The 18854-nt window shown below is 42.4% G+C and overlaps 2 protein-coding genes across 2 annotated transcripts in view; both read left to right on the forward strand.

Annotated features, from left to right (window-relative positions):
- Positions 1 to 5447: 5447 nt before the first annotated feature.
- Positions 5448 to 6149, forward strand: LOC105198908. The gene has a single exon (XM_011165764.1). The coding sequence runs from the start codon at positions 5448 to 5450 to the stop codon at positions 6147 to 6149; it is 702 nt and encodes a 233-aa protein (XP_011164066.1).
- An 811-nt stretch (positions 6150 to 6960) lies between these two features.
- Positions 6961 to 18854, forward strand: part of LOC105198907 — a 28899-nt gene continuing 17005 nt past the window's right edge. Inside the window, exons 1-3 of the mRNA XM_039454474.1 lie at positions 6961 to 8079; positions 8225 to 8814; positions 8867 to 10403. Of these exons, the coding sequence (XP_039310408.1) occupies positions 6961 to 8079; positions 8225 to 8814; positions 8867 to 10403 (3246 nt within the window). The remainder of the gene's footprint in view (positions 8080 to 8224; positions 8815 to 8866; positions 10404 to 18854) is intronic.

Consider the following 18854-nt stretch of genomic DNA (forward strand, 5'->3'; position numbering starts at 1 on the left):
TCGCTCATTAATCTTAAAAATCGCGGAGGCTTGTCATTGCCATCACACGATGTAATTGCAATTTGCAATAAAGCTGAACGAGTAATACGATTTGCTTTACGCGAAACCAATGGCAAATCGGTTCTGCACCGAATTAGCGAAACTTCTATAGTACATGAAATTTTACAACAATGTATCGACACAAATTTATTTTCAAGCTTAAGAGAACATCTCTATGACCAAGATGCCTTGTATAATCATAGTTACCATCTTTTAAAAGTAATCGTATGCAAATACGTAAAAATTCGATTATATTTTATTGGGTGTACGGATTCGGTTAATAATCTCGTAAGTGTAAGAAATTCATTAAATAAATTAGTCTTATTTAAAGGACAGTGAAAACATCGTAGTGCTATTTTTTATCTTTCTTTATAAGCTCTAACATATGTATGAGATTTTTTATATTTCCCTACAAACTATGTGTGAAGATCTATGAAAGCAATATATTGAAATAAATTATATTGCTTAATGAAGCAATATAGTTCTTTCTTTGATTTTGATTTTTTCTTTTCTTATATAATGTCCTTTTATTTCTTAATGTAATTTTACTTTTTATAATTAAATTTCATGTCAATAGGTTACACAAATACTATTATATCATTATTATTAATGTACAAATTTTAATATTATATGTAAGAAAAAATAAAAACAAATTTATATAAACATGTTTGCAAATAAAATGTTATGTGAATTTTATCCTAATAGTACGTTTAGTACGGTAAAGATAAATATTTATGTATTATTTATATACTAATTAAGTTAATGGACCAAACAATCGGATAATCTGTAATATATATATTAAATAAATTTACATTATGACGGATTGCGATACATATACATATATATATCGCAGTTCGTTAAATTAGCCACCAGTCGTCGCCATCTTGGTCCTTCATATCCGTTACTTTAGACTTCAATCCCCTTGCCCCTTTGGCTTCACACACGGGGCAATACGCTCCCTCCAGCTATTTCATAGCTCCATGGGTTCGACGCCATTTACCGGAATCGTCCAATTAGAACGGACGATTCCGACAAATGGCGTCGAACCTGACCCAGGTTTGCCTGCAGTTGAAAACGCTATAAATACCACAAAATTTATTGTATAATTAGTTGTAAATATGACAAAGAAAACAGTTTTCTTTTCATGTTGAATACTTTATTTTTAATTTATTACTATCACACAAAATATCGAAATTTAGTTTCTTTTTTCAACTAAAATAAATAATTTCTTTGAGCTTGCAAAACAGCAACAGATGTTAATACAAATGTATGCGAATGTGAATTTATTTATCTTCTTTATAGAACGCGAGTTATCTAAATAGAATTAATTTTTCTCCTTCTTTTCGCTCTCAGTTTCCTGCTGTGATTGATTTAGAATTTCTGTTCCTGCCATCTGTAAAAGCAACATACTTAAATAATAATCTCTGAATTATATAGAGTGTTATAATTTATGCTTATTAATTTTTCACATAAGTACCCTTTTGAACATCATTTCAAGATCATCTTGTTCAGCCATATTCTCTGCCATTTTTGTATAAATTAATTCTTGGAGTTCATCGTACTATAAAACAATAAAACAAATACGAAAATAATTTACAAAAATATTTAAGATAAAATTTAATCAATATTAATATTAAAAGTAATATTATATCTCTTTGGGAGGGTCCCAGATGCGCACAAAACCAGTCGGACATCGCATAGTTTCCCAATCGGACACACGCCAATTCCAAACGGACACACGGCGTTCCCAATCAGACACAAGTTAAAACGGACACACGGCGGTCCCAATCGGACACGATCCCAATCGAACCCAACTTAAAACGGACACACTGTGATCCCAATCGGACACAAATTGAAACGGACACACAACGGTTACGGACATACGACGGTCCCAATCGGACACAAGTTGAAACGGACACACGGCGTTCTCAATCGGACACAAGTTGAAACGGACACACGGCGGTCCCAATCGGACACGATTCCAATTGGACACAAATTAAAACGGACACACGGCGTTCCCAATCAGACACGGTTCCAATCAAACACAAGTTGAAATAGACACACGACGGTTCCAGTCGGACACAAGTTAAAACGGACACACGACGGTCCCAATCGGACACAAGTTGAAACGGACATACGGCGTTCCCAATCGGACACGGTTCCAATCGGACACAATTTGAAACGGACACACGGCGGTCCCAATCGGACACAAGTTGAAACGGACACACGGCGTTACCAATCGGACATGGTTCCAATCGGACACAACTTGAAACGGACACGCCGCGTTCCCAATCGGACACAAGTCTGCCATTGTTCATGCACACGAAGCAACAAACATCTAGCCGGATTCGGAAGGTGTTTTCTCGCGGATTTTATACAATACAGAGTCTCCCTCATTTACCAGAAAATATCAGAGTCTCAAAAGACTCCCACAAAGAAAAAACGCGCGCTTCACAACCCTGACTAATTAAACTCACTAAAATGTCAAGACTGGAACCTAACCACAAATTCTCTCGGCCGCGTTCGTAAAGCCACTCGACACACGGCGGTCCCAATCGGATACAAGTTGTGAACCGGATGTATGATTTCAGTCGGTCAGACTCGAAATTTTATATTTTAAATGTTTCTGTGATTTATTTTTAAATACGATTTTTGCAGATTCTATTTTCAACACAAAGTTGAAAAAATATAAGTTTCTGTGAATAAGTGTAATTTTGCGACAACTTGTAAGGTTTATATAATAAAAATTTATGTATAATTTTTGACATTTTAGGACTCTCTCTCCTCTCTCTTTCTCTCTCCCTGTAATTTACTAGCAAAGAGATTTTATTATTTAATCTTTTTTTGCACACCGTATTACATAAATTATTTTGAGTTATAATAATTGAAATAAAAAAGGTTTATTCATACTTTTTTGTAATCAGTGTGTGAACGCATAAATGCAAATAGATTTCATTTAGTTATGAGTATTTTGTCTGTCATATTGAATTTTACAGATCTGGCAGCGGATTTTAATTCAGTGATCCCGAAAGCTCATAATATGAAGATTCGTTTGCATGCATAATATAAAGATATGTTCTTTTACCTGAATAGGCTTCATTTCACGTGGTCTTTACGTCTATTTACTGACTGTTAAATGGGAAAAGGAGAGTTGAGACCTATTTTTACAACGTTTTGAAGCAATGCCCATTATATTATTTTATTAAACCTCTATTTGCAAATGGCACGCAAGAAACTTTTACGTGTGACTGTACTTTCTCGCTTATAACATCATGATTTCAATTTATGGCCGCGGCGACTGCTCAGCAGCCTTGAAAATAGTTGAAAATATTATTTCGAAAACTAGAAACTAGTATCATACATTAGCGATTATGAAGTTTTGGGAAAGCATTCTTCAAAAATTAATGCTATTTATAGCTTTTTACATCAGTACACTAGTTTTTTTATTTTTTATTAGATTAATGTATTTTTATTACATATTATTTGAAAATGTTTGTTTTATAATATCGGTATTTTGTGTAAAATAAAAATTGCTTACCATAAAACTTTGTGTATTCCATGTGTGATGTAAAAAGAACAATTTTTACTTCTTTTGTGTACGGTAATAACCTCTCTTAAAAAACCTCTCTTAAATCTCTCTTAAAAAAAAAAAAAAATTTTCTTTTTATAAAATATATATAACATTAACTTAACGTGCGCTGTGATCAACCTAATATTAAAAGTTTTCAACTGACAAAACACGAATTAAATATAATTGTTTTAACATCCATATGATAAACAATCAGTCCTAGAAATATCACGATGGAAGACTAACAGCCGTGAGAAACTAAAAATAACTAATTTTGAGTTCACATTTTACTACATATTCTTTTAAATTGTCACTTTCTGCAGTAGTTTTCTCACACTAATGTGTCATCTATTGTAAACCAATAAGCAGAATCTGAAATTTTTATAAGTAACACGTTACAGTATTGAAAAAAATCATAGAAATACATTATGGAATTACACTGTACACCCAGCGAAAATGATTCTGTCCCTGAGGAAATTTTTCAAGCTGAGAAGTCACCATTTTCTACATACTTACAGTTCATGATTAACGTAACGACTAATAAGCTCTAGTCGTTTCATTAATCATGAACTGCGAGTATTTAGAAAGTGATAACTTCTCCGTTTGGAAAATTTTCCCAGGAACAGAATCATTTTCGCTAGGTGTACATTATAAGAAACATACTGTATTAGTTTCGTTTATTATATTTTCTTTCTTTTATGCGTCACCTAAAAATTATTTAAATTAGACAAAAGATTAAGGAATTTGTGTTTATACAAATAATAATCGAGCATGTAGTACTTTGTTGGGAGTATTATTTGTGTTATTTGTAGTAAAAGATGAACGGTAAAGATTGTTGGTCATTTCCAACGTTTTTCGTTTATTTCTTGTTACTATAATTCGTGGTTCATTTATTTTAGAATTAATTTGACTTTTATTTTTTGCCACATCTCTTTTATAAATATTTTCATTTTCCTACTTTTTATTATCCGCTATATTTTCTATGTCCTTTTTCGGACTTTTATTATTTGTTATGTCTTTCGTTGTTTCGCACTTGTAACGGACATTTGGCCACAGCCAATCGGGGGGTATGATCTGTCTGTCGAGAGTAAGTCCTATATGATTTGTCAAAACAAAGATGGGGGGGGGGAAACAACGATATAAATAGAGCGATCTTTTCGAAACGTCCGCTCTCGTTTTCCTCTCCGCGGAAGTTACACCAACACTCCGCTGCTGCTGTAAAGGACCGGTACATCCTATCTGTACGACATTGTATTTTGACGAGTGGTCGAAGTTTGGATAGTCGCAATAAATCCTGGTATAAGGAACTGAACATCTTGTTATTTCGACTGGTGAATTCCACGTGTCGAGTATCTGCCCCCTCGGTGCATCCCGTTAGCAATATAACGTTGGGGCAAGAACGCGTTGGCTTACAACCGGCGCACAAGTTCTACAACACTACCAAACACTGGTCCTTCGAGCCGGATTACTCCGGAGGTGACATCCAGCTAAGCGGAAGCACGACCGATTCGCAGCATAATGCAGCAGTGAGAGTGTCAGCCACGTATCAGAGCAGCGATCAAGGCAGCGCGGTGGACGTGGAGGCGCGGTGGTGACGGCTGGCTGCCGGGTAGCACGCATGGAGACAACATTCCGCGGAGCGGCATCCCGAGTAGCGGCGCAGAACACCGGGCGGATGAGGAGAAGTGAGCGGAAAACTGAGTAAGCTGTTACATAGCTGCACCAACCATTCTATTGCGCATAAAATTGTAAAGCGAAATATTAGTGCGGATAGAGCGATCGTAGTGTATTGGCGTGTGCGGGTCTCGGTTTAGTGCGTAACCGTCGTGCGAGTGATAAAATGCCGCTCGATCGCAGTCCCGGCCCGAGCGGTGTGGTCGCGACAGCGCCCAGCGCGGCGGCGCCGGATTTGTCATCGTTAAGAAGACAGCGCGGGACAATAAAAGGGTCGTGCACGCGCATAGAAACCTTTGTGAATAGCGTAAACCGCGTAAGTAGCGACATCCGGGCGCAGCTGGACGAGAGGCGCGCGCGTCTGGATGCGTTATACGTAGAGTATTGCAAGGTACAATCACAATTGGAGGCGCTAGATGAGAGCGAAGTAGAGGACAGGATCGCGTTCGAGGACGTAATATATTCACTATGCGCGAAGTTACGGCAGTTACTGCAGGCGGATGAGTACCGATCGAACACGCGAGCTTCCACGCCGGGATCGAAGCGTGTCGAGAGTGAGTCCGCGGCGCACGTGCGATTACCTAAATTAAATCTCCCAACGTTTTCGGGAAAATATGAGGAATGGTTTCCTTTTCGAGATACCTTTACATCGGTGATACACAATAACAAATCTCTGAGCGACATACAGAGATTTCAATATTTACGGGCGTCGCTGACGGACAAAGCTCTCGACATCGTAAAAACGTTAGAAATATCGGACAGCAACTATGACCTTGCGTGGAATATATTAAGAGACCGTTACGATAACAAACGGCTAATCGTACAAACTCATATAAAAGCGATATTCGAACTGCCGGCAGTTGTCTAGGAGAACGCGGGTGACATTCGACAATTGGCGGACGGTGTGTTAACGCACATGCGTGCGTTGGATTGCAACGCCGATAAGTGGGACGCGTTATTAATCCATATAATTACGTCTAAGCTAGATAACATAACATCGCGAGAATGGCACGCGTCACTGCAGGGAACTGAATTACCCACGTTCAGAGAGTTGACCGACTTTCTTGCGCACCGCAGTCAGGTTTTAGAAGAATCGGCCAGGAGAGACACTAGCGCATTGGACCGCTCCGATTCTCGTTCACAGGCGCGATCGGGCTTTGACGCGCGCTGCACGCAATAGTCGAGAGGGGGAAATGCGCGTATTGCGAGGGCTCGCATTTGATTTACTATTGTAAAGGTTTTTTGGCGCTTCCGATAAGCCGACGCATAGGCGAGATGCGCGGCAGAAAAACTTGCTTAAATTGCTTACGCAGCCGCGATCACGTGGCGGCTGAGTGTCCGTCAAGCGGCTGCAGAACATGTAAGCAGAAGCATAACACCTTGTTACATCTCTCTAAGGAGGGGAGGGGGATCGGGGATCCGCAGGCCGGCGTTTCGGCGTCGGACGGTTCGTCTTCGGCCGCGGCTGACTCGGCCTCCGTGGTGGCTCATGGCGCGATCGGGGGGGAGCGCGGAACGCGTCCCTCCCGACGGCGCTCGTCTATATCTACGACGCGAACGGTTCGCGCGTTACGTGCCGTGCTCTGTTGGATTCGGGAGCTCAGGCAAACTTTATTACGCGTAAATGTTTGGAAATATTGAAATTGAACACGCTACCGGTAAATATATCGATATCCGGCATGGGCGGTGCAATGTCCGTCTCAAATCAAGTAGCGCGAATTAAGTTGCGGTTGCAGCTAAGTTCATTCGAGAGCGAAGTTGATTGCTTCGTAGCCGAGAAGATTACCGATAGAATCCCGGCGAGCACGCTGAAGCGCCAGGCGCTCAGGCTGCCGCCCGGCATTGATCTAGCGGACCCGAAATTTTACGTATCATCGAATGTCGATTTACTGATCGGCATCGACTTATTCTGGCGACTGCTGTGCGTGGGCCAAATTCAGGCTACGTCCGAGCATCCCATAATCCAGAAAACTCGCGTAGGGTGGGTTTTAGGCGGACGAATGAATATTGGCGCGCAACGGGTCGGTGTCGGAATGCGTGCTTTATACGCATCCGTTAGTAATTCGCAACTCCATGAGCAGATTGATCGCTTTTGGCGAATCGAAGAGTTGCAGAGTTGTAACGGCTACACTAGGGAGGAGCAGGCATGCGAGGATCACTTTATGCGCAACGTGTCAAATAACGAGGAGGGCCGATATATTGTGAGGTTGCCACTCAGGGAAGATATATTTCAGCGACTCGGTGAATCGCGCGAAACGGCCATGAAACGTTTTCTGGGACTGGAGAAGCGACTCAACCGTGACTTCGCCTTGAAGCGTGTTTATGTAGGATTTCTGCGCGAATATCTCTCGTTGGGGCATATGAGAATCGCACCTGCGAGTCCGACCGGAAGCAAACCCATTTACTTACCCCACCACGGGGTAATCAAGGGTGACGGGCCACGCGCCAAACTGCGCGTGGTGTTCGATGCGTCGTGCAGGACAGACACGGGTGTATCGCTTAACGAGGCTCTTATGACGGGCCCGGTCGTTCAGCAAGAATTGATTTCGATCTTAATGCGGTTTCGTGCATTCACGTATGTATTCACCGCGGACATAATTAAAATGTACCGGCAAATATTGCTTCACGAGTCACAGACGCATATGCAACGCATATTATGGCGCGAGAATCCAGATGCTCCAATTAACGAGTACGAGCTACTTACCGTAACATATGGGACGAGTTCGGCATCGTTTTTGGCCACCAGATGCCTTCAACATCTAGCACAGAAGGGCATCCGAGTATGCGGTTGGAGCAAGGTGCGTCTTGCGAGACTTTTACGTGGACGACCTGCTCACCGGCGCTGACACTATACCGGAATTGAGACGCGTGCGCGACGAGACGGTTGCGTTATTGAGGCGCGGACGTTTTGAGTTGGGCAAGTGGGCATCCAACTGTTGAGAGTTGCTGCGGGACGCGGGGGGCGCGACCGACACGAGCATAGCTTTGGGCGAGAATTCGGACTCCAAGATCTTAGGGGTGGCATGGAGCCCGGTCGATGACAGTTTCGGATTTAATTACGCCGGCAACTCACCTGCCAACCATATCACGAAACGGGGCATATTAGCAGAAATCGCGAGTCTATTCGATCCGTTGGGACTGCTGGGGCCGCTAACGGTCGTGGCAAAATTAATTTTACAAGACTTATGGCAGTCTCAGGTCGGATGGGACAAATCGCTACCTCAGGAGATACATTGTCGGTGGTTGGAGGTGAAACGGCAGCTGGCGTATCTGGGCGAGTTGCGCGTACCGCACTTCGTGGGGCGTGTGAACGATGCCCGCGTAGCACAACTGCATGGCTTTTGTGACGCGAGTGAACGAGCGTATGGCGCGTGCGTTTACGTTAGAACGCAAGAGTCCGGAACATGCCGGGTTCGACTGTTAGCTTCCAGGTCGCGGGTCGCGCCTATTAAGGCCATATCATTGCCCCGCTTGGAGTTGAGCGCCGCGCTACTATTAGCTAGACTTATGGAAAAGATTCGGACAGCGATAGAGTGCTCGGGAGTTAAAATAACATTATGGTCAGACTCCACCATCGCGTTGCAGTGGATTCTCTCTGAGTCCCGGAGGTGGGCCGCGTTTGTGGCGAATCGGGTGGGAGAAATCCAGCGTACAACAGAGAACGCGGAATGGCGGCACGTGCCGTTCCGCGGAGAATCCGGCCGACGTACTGTCGCGCGGTGCTGATTTGGCGGCATTAGCTGTCTCCAGCACGTGGTGGAACGGTCCATCGTTCCTGCAGCTTAACGAGGGGCAATGGCCGACAAGAAAAATCGAGCTTTCGGATGAATTGCCGGAGCGGAAAAGAGTGATCGCCGCCGTCGCGGCCGAGGGTCGCTCGGTCGTGTCGACGCTATTAGAAAAACACTCAAGTTTGGAAAAAATACAGCGGATAATTGCATACTGCTTGAGAGCCGGGCGTTCGCGACGGAACGAGACGAGAGAACTTTGCATTTCTCATTGGGAAATGACCGCGGCAATGAGAGCCTTGATACGTTCCGTGCAGCGCGAGTCGTTCCCGAGGGAGTATCGGTGTTTGAGCGAGGGCCGACCAATCGACGGCGGGAGCCGTATTTTATCATTGACACCGTTCATCGATGAACATGGAGTTATTCGCGTGGGGGGACGGATAGGCAGAGCGGCGTTGCCGCCGGACGCGTTGCACCCTATGCTGTTGCCGAAAAGTCACACTCTCACGATCCTCATTATTCGCAGGGAACACATAAGAAATTTACACACGGGACTGCAGGCCACGACGTGCGCTGTGCGTCAGCGCTATTGGCCCTTAGCAGCGCGCTCGACGGTCCGCAAGGTGATACACAAATGCGTAGGGTGTGTCAGATGTAGGCCGATAGCATCACAAGCGATAATGGCAGAATTGCCCGGTCCACGCGTGACGGTCTCGCGACCATTTACACATACGGGGTTGGATTATGCCGGCCCGATTTTGATAAAAGAATCGAAAAGGCGTAACGCTAAGATGCTCAAGGCATACATCGCCGTATTCATATGTTTCGCAACGAAGGCCGTACATTTAGAAATTGTAAGCGATCTTACATCGGAGGCATTTTTAGGGGCGTTCAAGCGCTTCATGTCGCGCCGCGGTAGGCCCGCACGCGTATATTTTGACAACGGCACTACATTCGTCGGTGCCAATAGACAAATAAAGGAAATGTACGAGCTTGTCAACGGCGATCAGGCGGCGATACGGCAATTTGCGCAGCGAAACGAGTTCGAGTGGAACTTCATTCCACCACACGCCCCGCATTTCGGGGGTTTATGGGAAACGGCGGTGAAATCCGCAAAATTTCATATGTATCGCGTGGTCGGTAACGCCAATCTCACGTTCGAGGAGATGGAGACCGTTTTATGTGAAATCGAGGCCGTACTGAACTCGCGACCGTTGACACCTCTCAACAAGGACGCCAACGATCTTACTTGTTTGACTCCGGGTCATTTTTTGGTTGGTGCAGCGCTAAACAGCTTCTCAGTTACAGATGTAACAGCCGAGAATCCAGGACGGCAACGAGTGGAGCAAATGCGCCAGCATTTCTGGAGGCGATGGAGCAACGAGTACATACAAGTAGAATGTAGTGGACGGTTCAAACTCGGTGATCTCAGGGGGGTGCGGGGAAGGGAGGGAATATTTCGGGTCGCGCGGGGGGACCTAACCGGCGATAAGGTCCCGTGAGTGGGACCAAACCGGGTGGAGGAGGGGGAGGGGGGCTTAAAACGGGGGCACACGTGTAAACCTAACCGGTAGTTCTGCGTAATCAATGTTTATATAAACAGTGATAACGAATCGAGGACCATATTTTTGACCGATGTTTAAATAAATTTGACACCTTTGAAATGTGCCGCGTGCGGGGAAGGGGGGAATATTTCGGGTCTCACGGGGGGTCTAACCGGAGACGATGTCACGCGACCGGGGCGGGGCAAGGGGGGAATTAAATCGGGGACACGTGTATGAACCTAACCGGTAGTTCTGCGTAATCAATGTTTAAATAAACAGTGATAACGATTCGAGGATCATGTTCTTGACCGACACCTTTGAAATGTACCGCGTGGAGGCAACTGACCATTTAATGTAAACATGGACCATGTACTTGTCACTCTGTTTATATAAACATAATAAATCACACCGCGAGGAGGTGTGTATGACTGTACTTTTGAAATCGGAAATGTCTGTCATCACGAGGGGGATAAGCGATACGATGGCGAATATTTTGTGGGGTGTACGCGGCTATTTCTGCGGGGCCCGCCGACGCCGCCGCCGCCGCCGCCACCGCTCGCTATCCTCTAATAATTTTTTGGTCAAGGTGAATGCAAGAGAGAGAGAGAAAAGCGCTAAACAGCTCTTTCGGCTGTGCTAATAACGCGTTGAAATATTATTTAGATTTGTTTACGTGAGCTCTCTTTCGTGCGCGGTTGTCGCCCAGTTGCATGTCAAATCTTGCAAGATATCTTTCTTAGTAAAGAGAAGCGCTGATAGTACGGCTTCTAATGACACGTGTAAATAATATTTAGATTTGTTTACGTGAGCTCTTTTTTATGTGCGGTTGCCACCCAGTGGCATGTCTAATCTTGCAAGGTATCTTTCTTAGTAAAGATAAGCGCCGATAATCCGGCTGCTGCACGTTGAAACAATATTTAGATGATGCAAGAGAGAAGCGTTAATATTTCAATCGATTAAACAAAACTCATGTTTCGGTTATAAGTTTGGCGAATGTATTATACGATCAGTCTCGATGTGGACACCGAATCAGTCGTAATAGTTACTCTCTAAAAAAATGGTTGATCATATTGAAGTTCACATTAAACGCAGTCAAAAATGGAGTTTGACGACGCAGTGTTTGATATAGACATAAATCTATTTATAGATTTTGATCTAGAAAAAATCGTGTATGTTCTCGATAATGTGTTTATGCCGGAAGAAGAAGAAGAAGAAACCGATGTTCCACGACGACGAGTATCGTCGATAAAATTCCTTCGCAATCGAGAATTAGGAATATGCGGGACTTGTGAACGTGCCGTGAGACAAGGTGTCATTATTAACTCAGAACGTGTTTGTAGATTGTCAGACTACAGGAAAAGAAAATTGTATTTGCTCATACTGGACCATCTGTGCGCGTTTGATAATTGTGAAGAAAAGCAATTAAACAAATACCAGTGGGCAAAAAAAATTTACCAGAATATCTCTATATACGATATCATTCTGCAGATTACGATTCCCGCTGGTCATGGACAATGCATCAAATTTCTTGCAATAAACATGTATACACCACCACTACAGAACTGCGACGATAAGCGCGAACCTGCAGTGATTAATTTATTTAATCGGTGGGTTGAAAAGAGAAATAGAGAGCAGGATGATCCTTGGTGGAGACACGCTATATCTCCTGATTTTTGTGAATTAAAATATATAAACGGACACTGTAACGTTCTAAGCGCACAGCCAATTTGCAAATCATGTAAACAAAATACGTGCAAGTGCTCCGAGAAAGCGTGTGATACGTACTAAAAAACTGAAAACATGGAAAATAGAGAGCGAGTGGAACGTGAACTGCTCGAGCAATGCTCGCAGATTGCAAATTTAGCTGAATGTTTCGAGTGGTTGCAACGATGCGACGAGTACCTCGCGCAGCTCGAAGAACATTGTAGTGCCAAACCTCCTCGACTCGCCGTGGGAAAAAGACAATCACTTGTGTCAAGAATCGCGCGACTCAAAGGTGAAAAAGCGCAGTTAGAAAGACGTTTCATGCTGGTGGCAATTATGCAAGCACTGGCGCTGATGATAAGCAATCGCTCGTATGGCGCGAGATCGAGACCGCGTTCAAGAATCGCATTGTGACTGGCGCTGTTATTAACATTGATTATATCGAGCCGCGACATTTTTTGGAGGACGCCAGTGATTTTGTGATTGAGCGAGTGCAAGACGCTATCGCGAAACATGATAGTGTAAAGGTAAACACCGTATTTAATGGTGAATATGTTAATAATCATGATGAACGTAATATTAAAAATATCGCTACGAGGAACAATGAACTTTATCGATCGTCAAATTTGCGCGAGTGGTATGAGCAGAGTGTCATCGATGTCACGTTGGCGATGCTCGACGAGTTCCAAGAAAGCGATAGCGGTTGGGCTCTTACGCGAATACTGAATTTAACGGTAAACATTAATAAACATAATCCCATGCACGCGGGATGTTGCATCGAATTGCCGCGGGGAATAAAGAATAAACGTGCCGTGATTAATGTGCAATCGAAAGACAATGCGTGTTTCGCGTGGTCGGTCTGTACCCTGCCGAAAGAAACGCAGACCGGGAGTCGTCATATCCGCATTATTCGACTGTTTTAAATGTTAGTGACATAATATTTCCAATGAACATAAAAGACATTGGAAAATTTGAACGTTTGAACGACGTGTCGGTAAATGTGTATGGTACCGAATTCGACAGAAAAGAAAAGAAACTACGCGTATTCCCAATAAGGCTCACCAAGGATAAGAAGGAGAAGCATGCCAATCTACTGTACTTGGAAGATGATCGTGATAACAGCCTCGGCCACTTTGCGTGGATTAAGAACCTGTCACGACTAATCAGTTCACAGCTGAGCAAAAACGAACACAAGAAATTCATCTGTGATCGGTAAGTGTAATAATAAGATCTGTTAAAAAAATATTTATCACTTATAAAAATTGTTTTAATTTTAAAAATCGTCTTCTATTTTTTTTTTATAGTTGTCTGCATTACTTTAGCTCTGAAGAAAAGTTGCAGTCACACAAAGTGGATTGTCAGCAATTAAACGACTGCGCCGTTCTACTACCGAGCGAGGATAACAAGTGGCTTGAATTCGATAATTACAACAACAAGGAGCGTGTACCCTTTGTTGTTTATTCAGATTTGGAGTGCATACTGCGGAAGATTGAGTCAGGAACAGAGAACACTTCAAATTTCTCGTATCAGCATCACGAGGTATTTAGTATAGCATATTATGTTAAGTGCTCATACGACGACGCGTTGTCAGAGTATCACTTTCGTCGCGATAACGATTGCGTCGTGTGGTTCGCGAAAGAACTCGAAAACCTGGCGCATAGCGTGAAAGCCAGAATATCCGCCAATGTTCCTATGGAATCATTAACTAAAGAGCAGCAAGAGGCATACAATAACGCGAGGGATTGTCATATCTGTGAAAAACCGTTCGCACCGAATAGTATACGTGTGCGCGATCATTGCCATTTGACAGGGTCTTACCGTGGTCCAGCTCATTCAGATTGTAATTTAAATTACAAAAATTCATACGTTATTCCGATCGTATTTCATAATTTATCTGGTTACGATGCACATTTTATTATAAAAGAAATTGCCACCATGTTCGAAGGCAAAATCGATTTACTACCGATAAATAAAGAAAAATATATATCTTTTACCAAATATGTCGAAAATACTTGTGATAAAGACATAATTTTCAAAAATGCACGAAATTATATACGGCTACGGTTCATCGATTCGTACAAGTTTTTAAGTTCAAGTCTTGACAAATTGGCATCGTTTTTAAGTCTTGATAAATTAAAAATTTCTCATTTGGAATTTTCCTCGTTATCAAATGAAGACTTTGAATTGTTGACACGCAAAGGTGTCTTTCCATACGAATACGTGGATAATGTTGACAAACTGTATGAAACGCAACTGCCACCGCGTGAATCATTTTATAGTTCTCTTACCAAGCAGACGGTATCACAGACAGATGATGCTCATGCTCAGAAAGTTTGGCAGCGGTTCTCAATCAAAACCCTTGGTGAATACAGCGATCTATATCTCAAGACCGATGTCTTATTATTGGCTGATATTTTTCAAAACTTCCGCGAAAGTAGCATTAATAGTTATGGTCTTGATCCCGCGCATTATTACACATTGCCAGGCTACACTTGGGATGCAATGTTGAAACTAACACGCGTAAGATTTGAGTTGCTCACCGATAGACATGATCTTATTTATAGAACGCGGTATACGCGGTGGTTTGAGTCAATGCTCCGGTAGATATGCTAAAGCCAATAATAAGTACATGCGTTCTTACGATCCATCGAAACCATCGTCTTATCTAATGTATTTTGACATAAACAATATGTATGGTTTTGCGATGTGTCAACCATTACCATACGGTGAGTTTCAATGGATCGAAAACGTTGACAATTTTGACGTAAACGCGATCGCTTCGGATTCGCCCACTGGGTATGTGCTAGAAGTCGATCTCACATATCCACAATGTCTGCACGATCGACACACTGACTTACCTTTCTGCCCTACACACGATAAACCGCCAGGATCACGGCAGAAAAAACTTCTCGCAACGTTGTACGATAAAAAGCGGTATGTGATACATTACCGTTATTTGCAACAATGCACGCGCAATGGGCTTAGCGTAACAAAAATTCATCGCGTATTACAGTTTGCTCAATCTCCATGGCTTCGCGATTATATAGAATTGAACACAAAATTTAGAATGAGCGCAAAAAATGATTTCGAAAAGAATTTGTACAAATTGATGAACAACGCCGTGTTTGGAAAAACTATGGAAAACGTACGTAATCACGTAGATGTAAAATTATTGACAAAATGGGAAGGACGTTACGGTGCAGAGGCAATAATCGCTAAACCAAATTTTCACAGCCGCAGCGTCTTTGCGGAAAATTTAGTTGCCGTCGAACTGCGTAAACTCGAGGTGAAGTTTAACAAGCCGATTTATGTGGGTATGTGCATACTTAGACATATCAAAAATCTGCTTGTACGAATTTCATCACGAATATATGTTTCCGCTATATAAAGACAAATGCAAATTGTTATATTCAGATACTGATAGTCTTGTTTATTTCCTCGAGTGCGATGATATTTATTCAACGATGAAACGTGATATAGCGAGATATGATACAAGCGATTATCCCGCAGACAACCCGTACGGTATGCCTCTCGCGAATAAAAAAGTCCTCAGTCTAATGAAAGATGAAAACAACGGTGCAATCATGACCGAATTTGTAGGGCTTAGAGCAAAGATGTACGCGATCAAAGTAGATGGTAAAAAGGATACCAAAAAAGCGAAAGGTGTGAAAAACAATGTAGTAGCGCGAACTATTACTTTTGAAGATTATATGCGATGTTTGAACGATGAAATAGAATTAACTCGTAGCCAATCGTGCATACGTTCGAAGTTGCATCAAGTGTTTACGGTTTCAGAATCCAAAATGGCGCTCTCGCCATATGATGATAAAAGATACCTTGTTCCATCATCATCATTAACAAATACATTACCATGGGGACATTGGCAGATACAGCTATAATCATAAGATGTTCTCACATTTTTACAAATATTATGCATTTTAATCTTTTATTGTATTACATTTTTTTTTATTTCTTACACGTTTAATATGCTAGTAATATTTTATATAAGTACGTTATTCATACTTTATACTTTGTATACGTTTTATATACTGTATGCTTCATTTTATACATCTTATGTATTGTTTCATATATGTTACACGCTTAATATATATTTGACGTTTTATGAATAAGATATTTTGATATTTTTTCAAATTTTAGATATACGTTTTTTAATAAAAATTTTTATATGACATTTTGTATTAATAAGGATAGAAGAAGAATAAAGACCTAAAAATTGTTTGTATTCATTTTATATATTTTGTAAATGCTTATATGATATAAAATATATACGAGGTGTGTTCAAAAAGTATCGCGAATTTTGTGTTTTTTCAAAAATTATTTATTTATTCATGAATATCTATTTTGTCCCCTTCAAAGTAATCCCCATGAGATATTATACACTTGTGCCAACGGTTTTTCCAATCTCCGAAGCACTTCAAAAAATCATTTTTTTTTATCTTGTTCAGCTCCTCCTTCGATGCCGTCTTTATCTCGTCAAGCGTAGCGTAACGTCGTCCTTTCATGGGCCTCTTCAGTTTAGGGAACAAGAAAAAGTCACAGGGGGCCAGATCTGGGGAATACGGTGGCTGCGGCATCATTAGTGTGTTGTTTTTGGCCAAAAAGTCGCGCACAAGCAACGATGTGTGAGCAGGGGCGTTATCGTGGTGCAAAAGCCAATTTTTGTTCTTCCACACATCCGGGCGTTTCTGGCGGATTGCTTCGCGCAAATTGCGCATAACTTGCAGGTAATATTCCTTATTGACCGTTCTACCCTGTGGCAAGAACTCATGATGCACAACGCCCCTGCAATCGAAGAAAACTGTCAGCAAAACTTTCACATTCGACCGAACTTGGCGCGCTTTTTTCGGTCTTGGTTCGTGCGGCAGCTTCCATTGAGATGATTGAGCTTTGGTTTCCACGTCATAACCATAAACCCACGATTCGTCACCAGTTATGACCCTCTGGAGCAAATTTGGGTCGTCGCGGACAGAGTCCAACATCTCATTAGCAATGTTCATGCGATGCTGTTTTTGGTCGCAATTGAGCAATTTTGGTACGAATTTCGCGGCGACCCGTCTCATGCCCAAATCATTGATAAAAATCGAATGGCACGAGCCAATCGATATGTTTAGGTCCTCAGCAACTTCTCTAACGGTGATACGACGATTGGCCAATACCATTTTCTCCATTTCATTAATTTTTTCGTCTGATGTTGAAGTGCTCGGGCGTCCGGCACGCTCTTCGTCGTTCACATCTTCTCGGCCTTCTGAGAACATTTTGTACCACCGATAAACGTTGCTTCGGTCCAAGGTAGCTTCTCCGTATGCCACAGTCAACATTCGGAATGCATCCGCGCACTTAATTTCGTTTTTCACACAAAATTTGATACAGGTCCTTTGATCCATTTTTTTGAATAGGTAAAAATCGAAGACGATCCAAAACACGTGCAAGCAAAGCAGCTGTCAACAATTAAGTGAACATTCAAAATGGCCGAGCTTGTCGGCATAAGTGAGAGACATGAGTACCAACATAACGCCACAAAAAGATCGAAATTCGAATATACGTAACCCGCGAAAATTCAAAATTCGCGATACTTTTTGAACACACCTCGTATACATATTTAATTGAAATAAATCAAATAACATCTTTTTTATTTATCCATGAGTTGTGCGAATCATCGAATCCCAGCCACTTGACGTAAACCTTGTTTCCTCTCTTCTTTATTATCTTCTCTACCAGATATACATTTGGATGAGTCATGCGATGCAACTCGTACTCATAGAAGGCACCCGCTATTTGTTTACCGCGATAATCTTCCAGGAGATAAGTTACGGGATTAGTGCGCTGTACTTTAACGATCTTAAACACCTCGGTGGTCCAATTGGAGGTGTACCCCTTAGAGAATGTCGTTTTGTGCTTGCTCACGCGCACCGAATCGTTTACTTTGAATTTCGCGGGTCCCATGATTTTTATGTGAGAGTATACAGTGCCCAGGAGTTTTTCAGCAACTTCCGAATTAACGTCGACTGGTCGCATGCCGATAGTACGATGCCTGCGGTTGTTGTAATCCGACACCAGACGCGGCAGCTCGTTGACCCACTTGTGCGACCCGTTAAGTGTAAACATACGCCACATATCGTTCTTAAGTGTGCGATTCCATCTCTCTATTATCGATGCTTTTAAAACCGAATATGTAGAATAATGATTAATGTCATGCTTTTTCAAGACTTTTTGCACATCGGCGTTATAAAATTCCTTTCCCATATCCGTTTGCAAATTTTTCGGGCATCTTCCGCTCTCTCGAATTATCTTGGCGATTGCGTCAGCCGTCTCGCGCCCGGCCTTGCTCTTGAGCGGTACTGCCCAGGCGTATTTACTCAACGCATCGATGACGGTAAGTATGTAATTATGACCTCTATTATACTTTGAATAGGGACGCATCTCGACGATATCAGCTTGCCAAAGATCGTTGAATCCTTTGATTATAATACGTCTTCTAGGAAAATTGCGTCTAGCTGACGCGTGTAATTCTTCGACGATTCGTTGCCTCTCGGAGCTTATTGTTTTCTTCGATGAACTCATATTTCGGCGCGTAAA

Source organism: Solenopsis invicta, chromosome 10, assembly GCF_016802725.1.
Source record: "Solenopsis invicta isolate M01_SB chromosome 10, UNIL_Sinv_3.0, whole genome shotgun sequence".
NCBI lineage: Eukaryota > Metazoa > Arthropoda > Insecta > Hymenoptera > Formicidae > Solenopsis > Solenopsis invicta.

Excerpts from the sequence above, each read along its gene's own strand:
- LOC105198908 (XM_011165764.1), top strand. The coding sequence starts at position 5,448 with ATGCCGCTCGATCGCAGTCCCGGCCCGAGCGGTGTGGTCGCGACAGCG.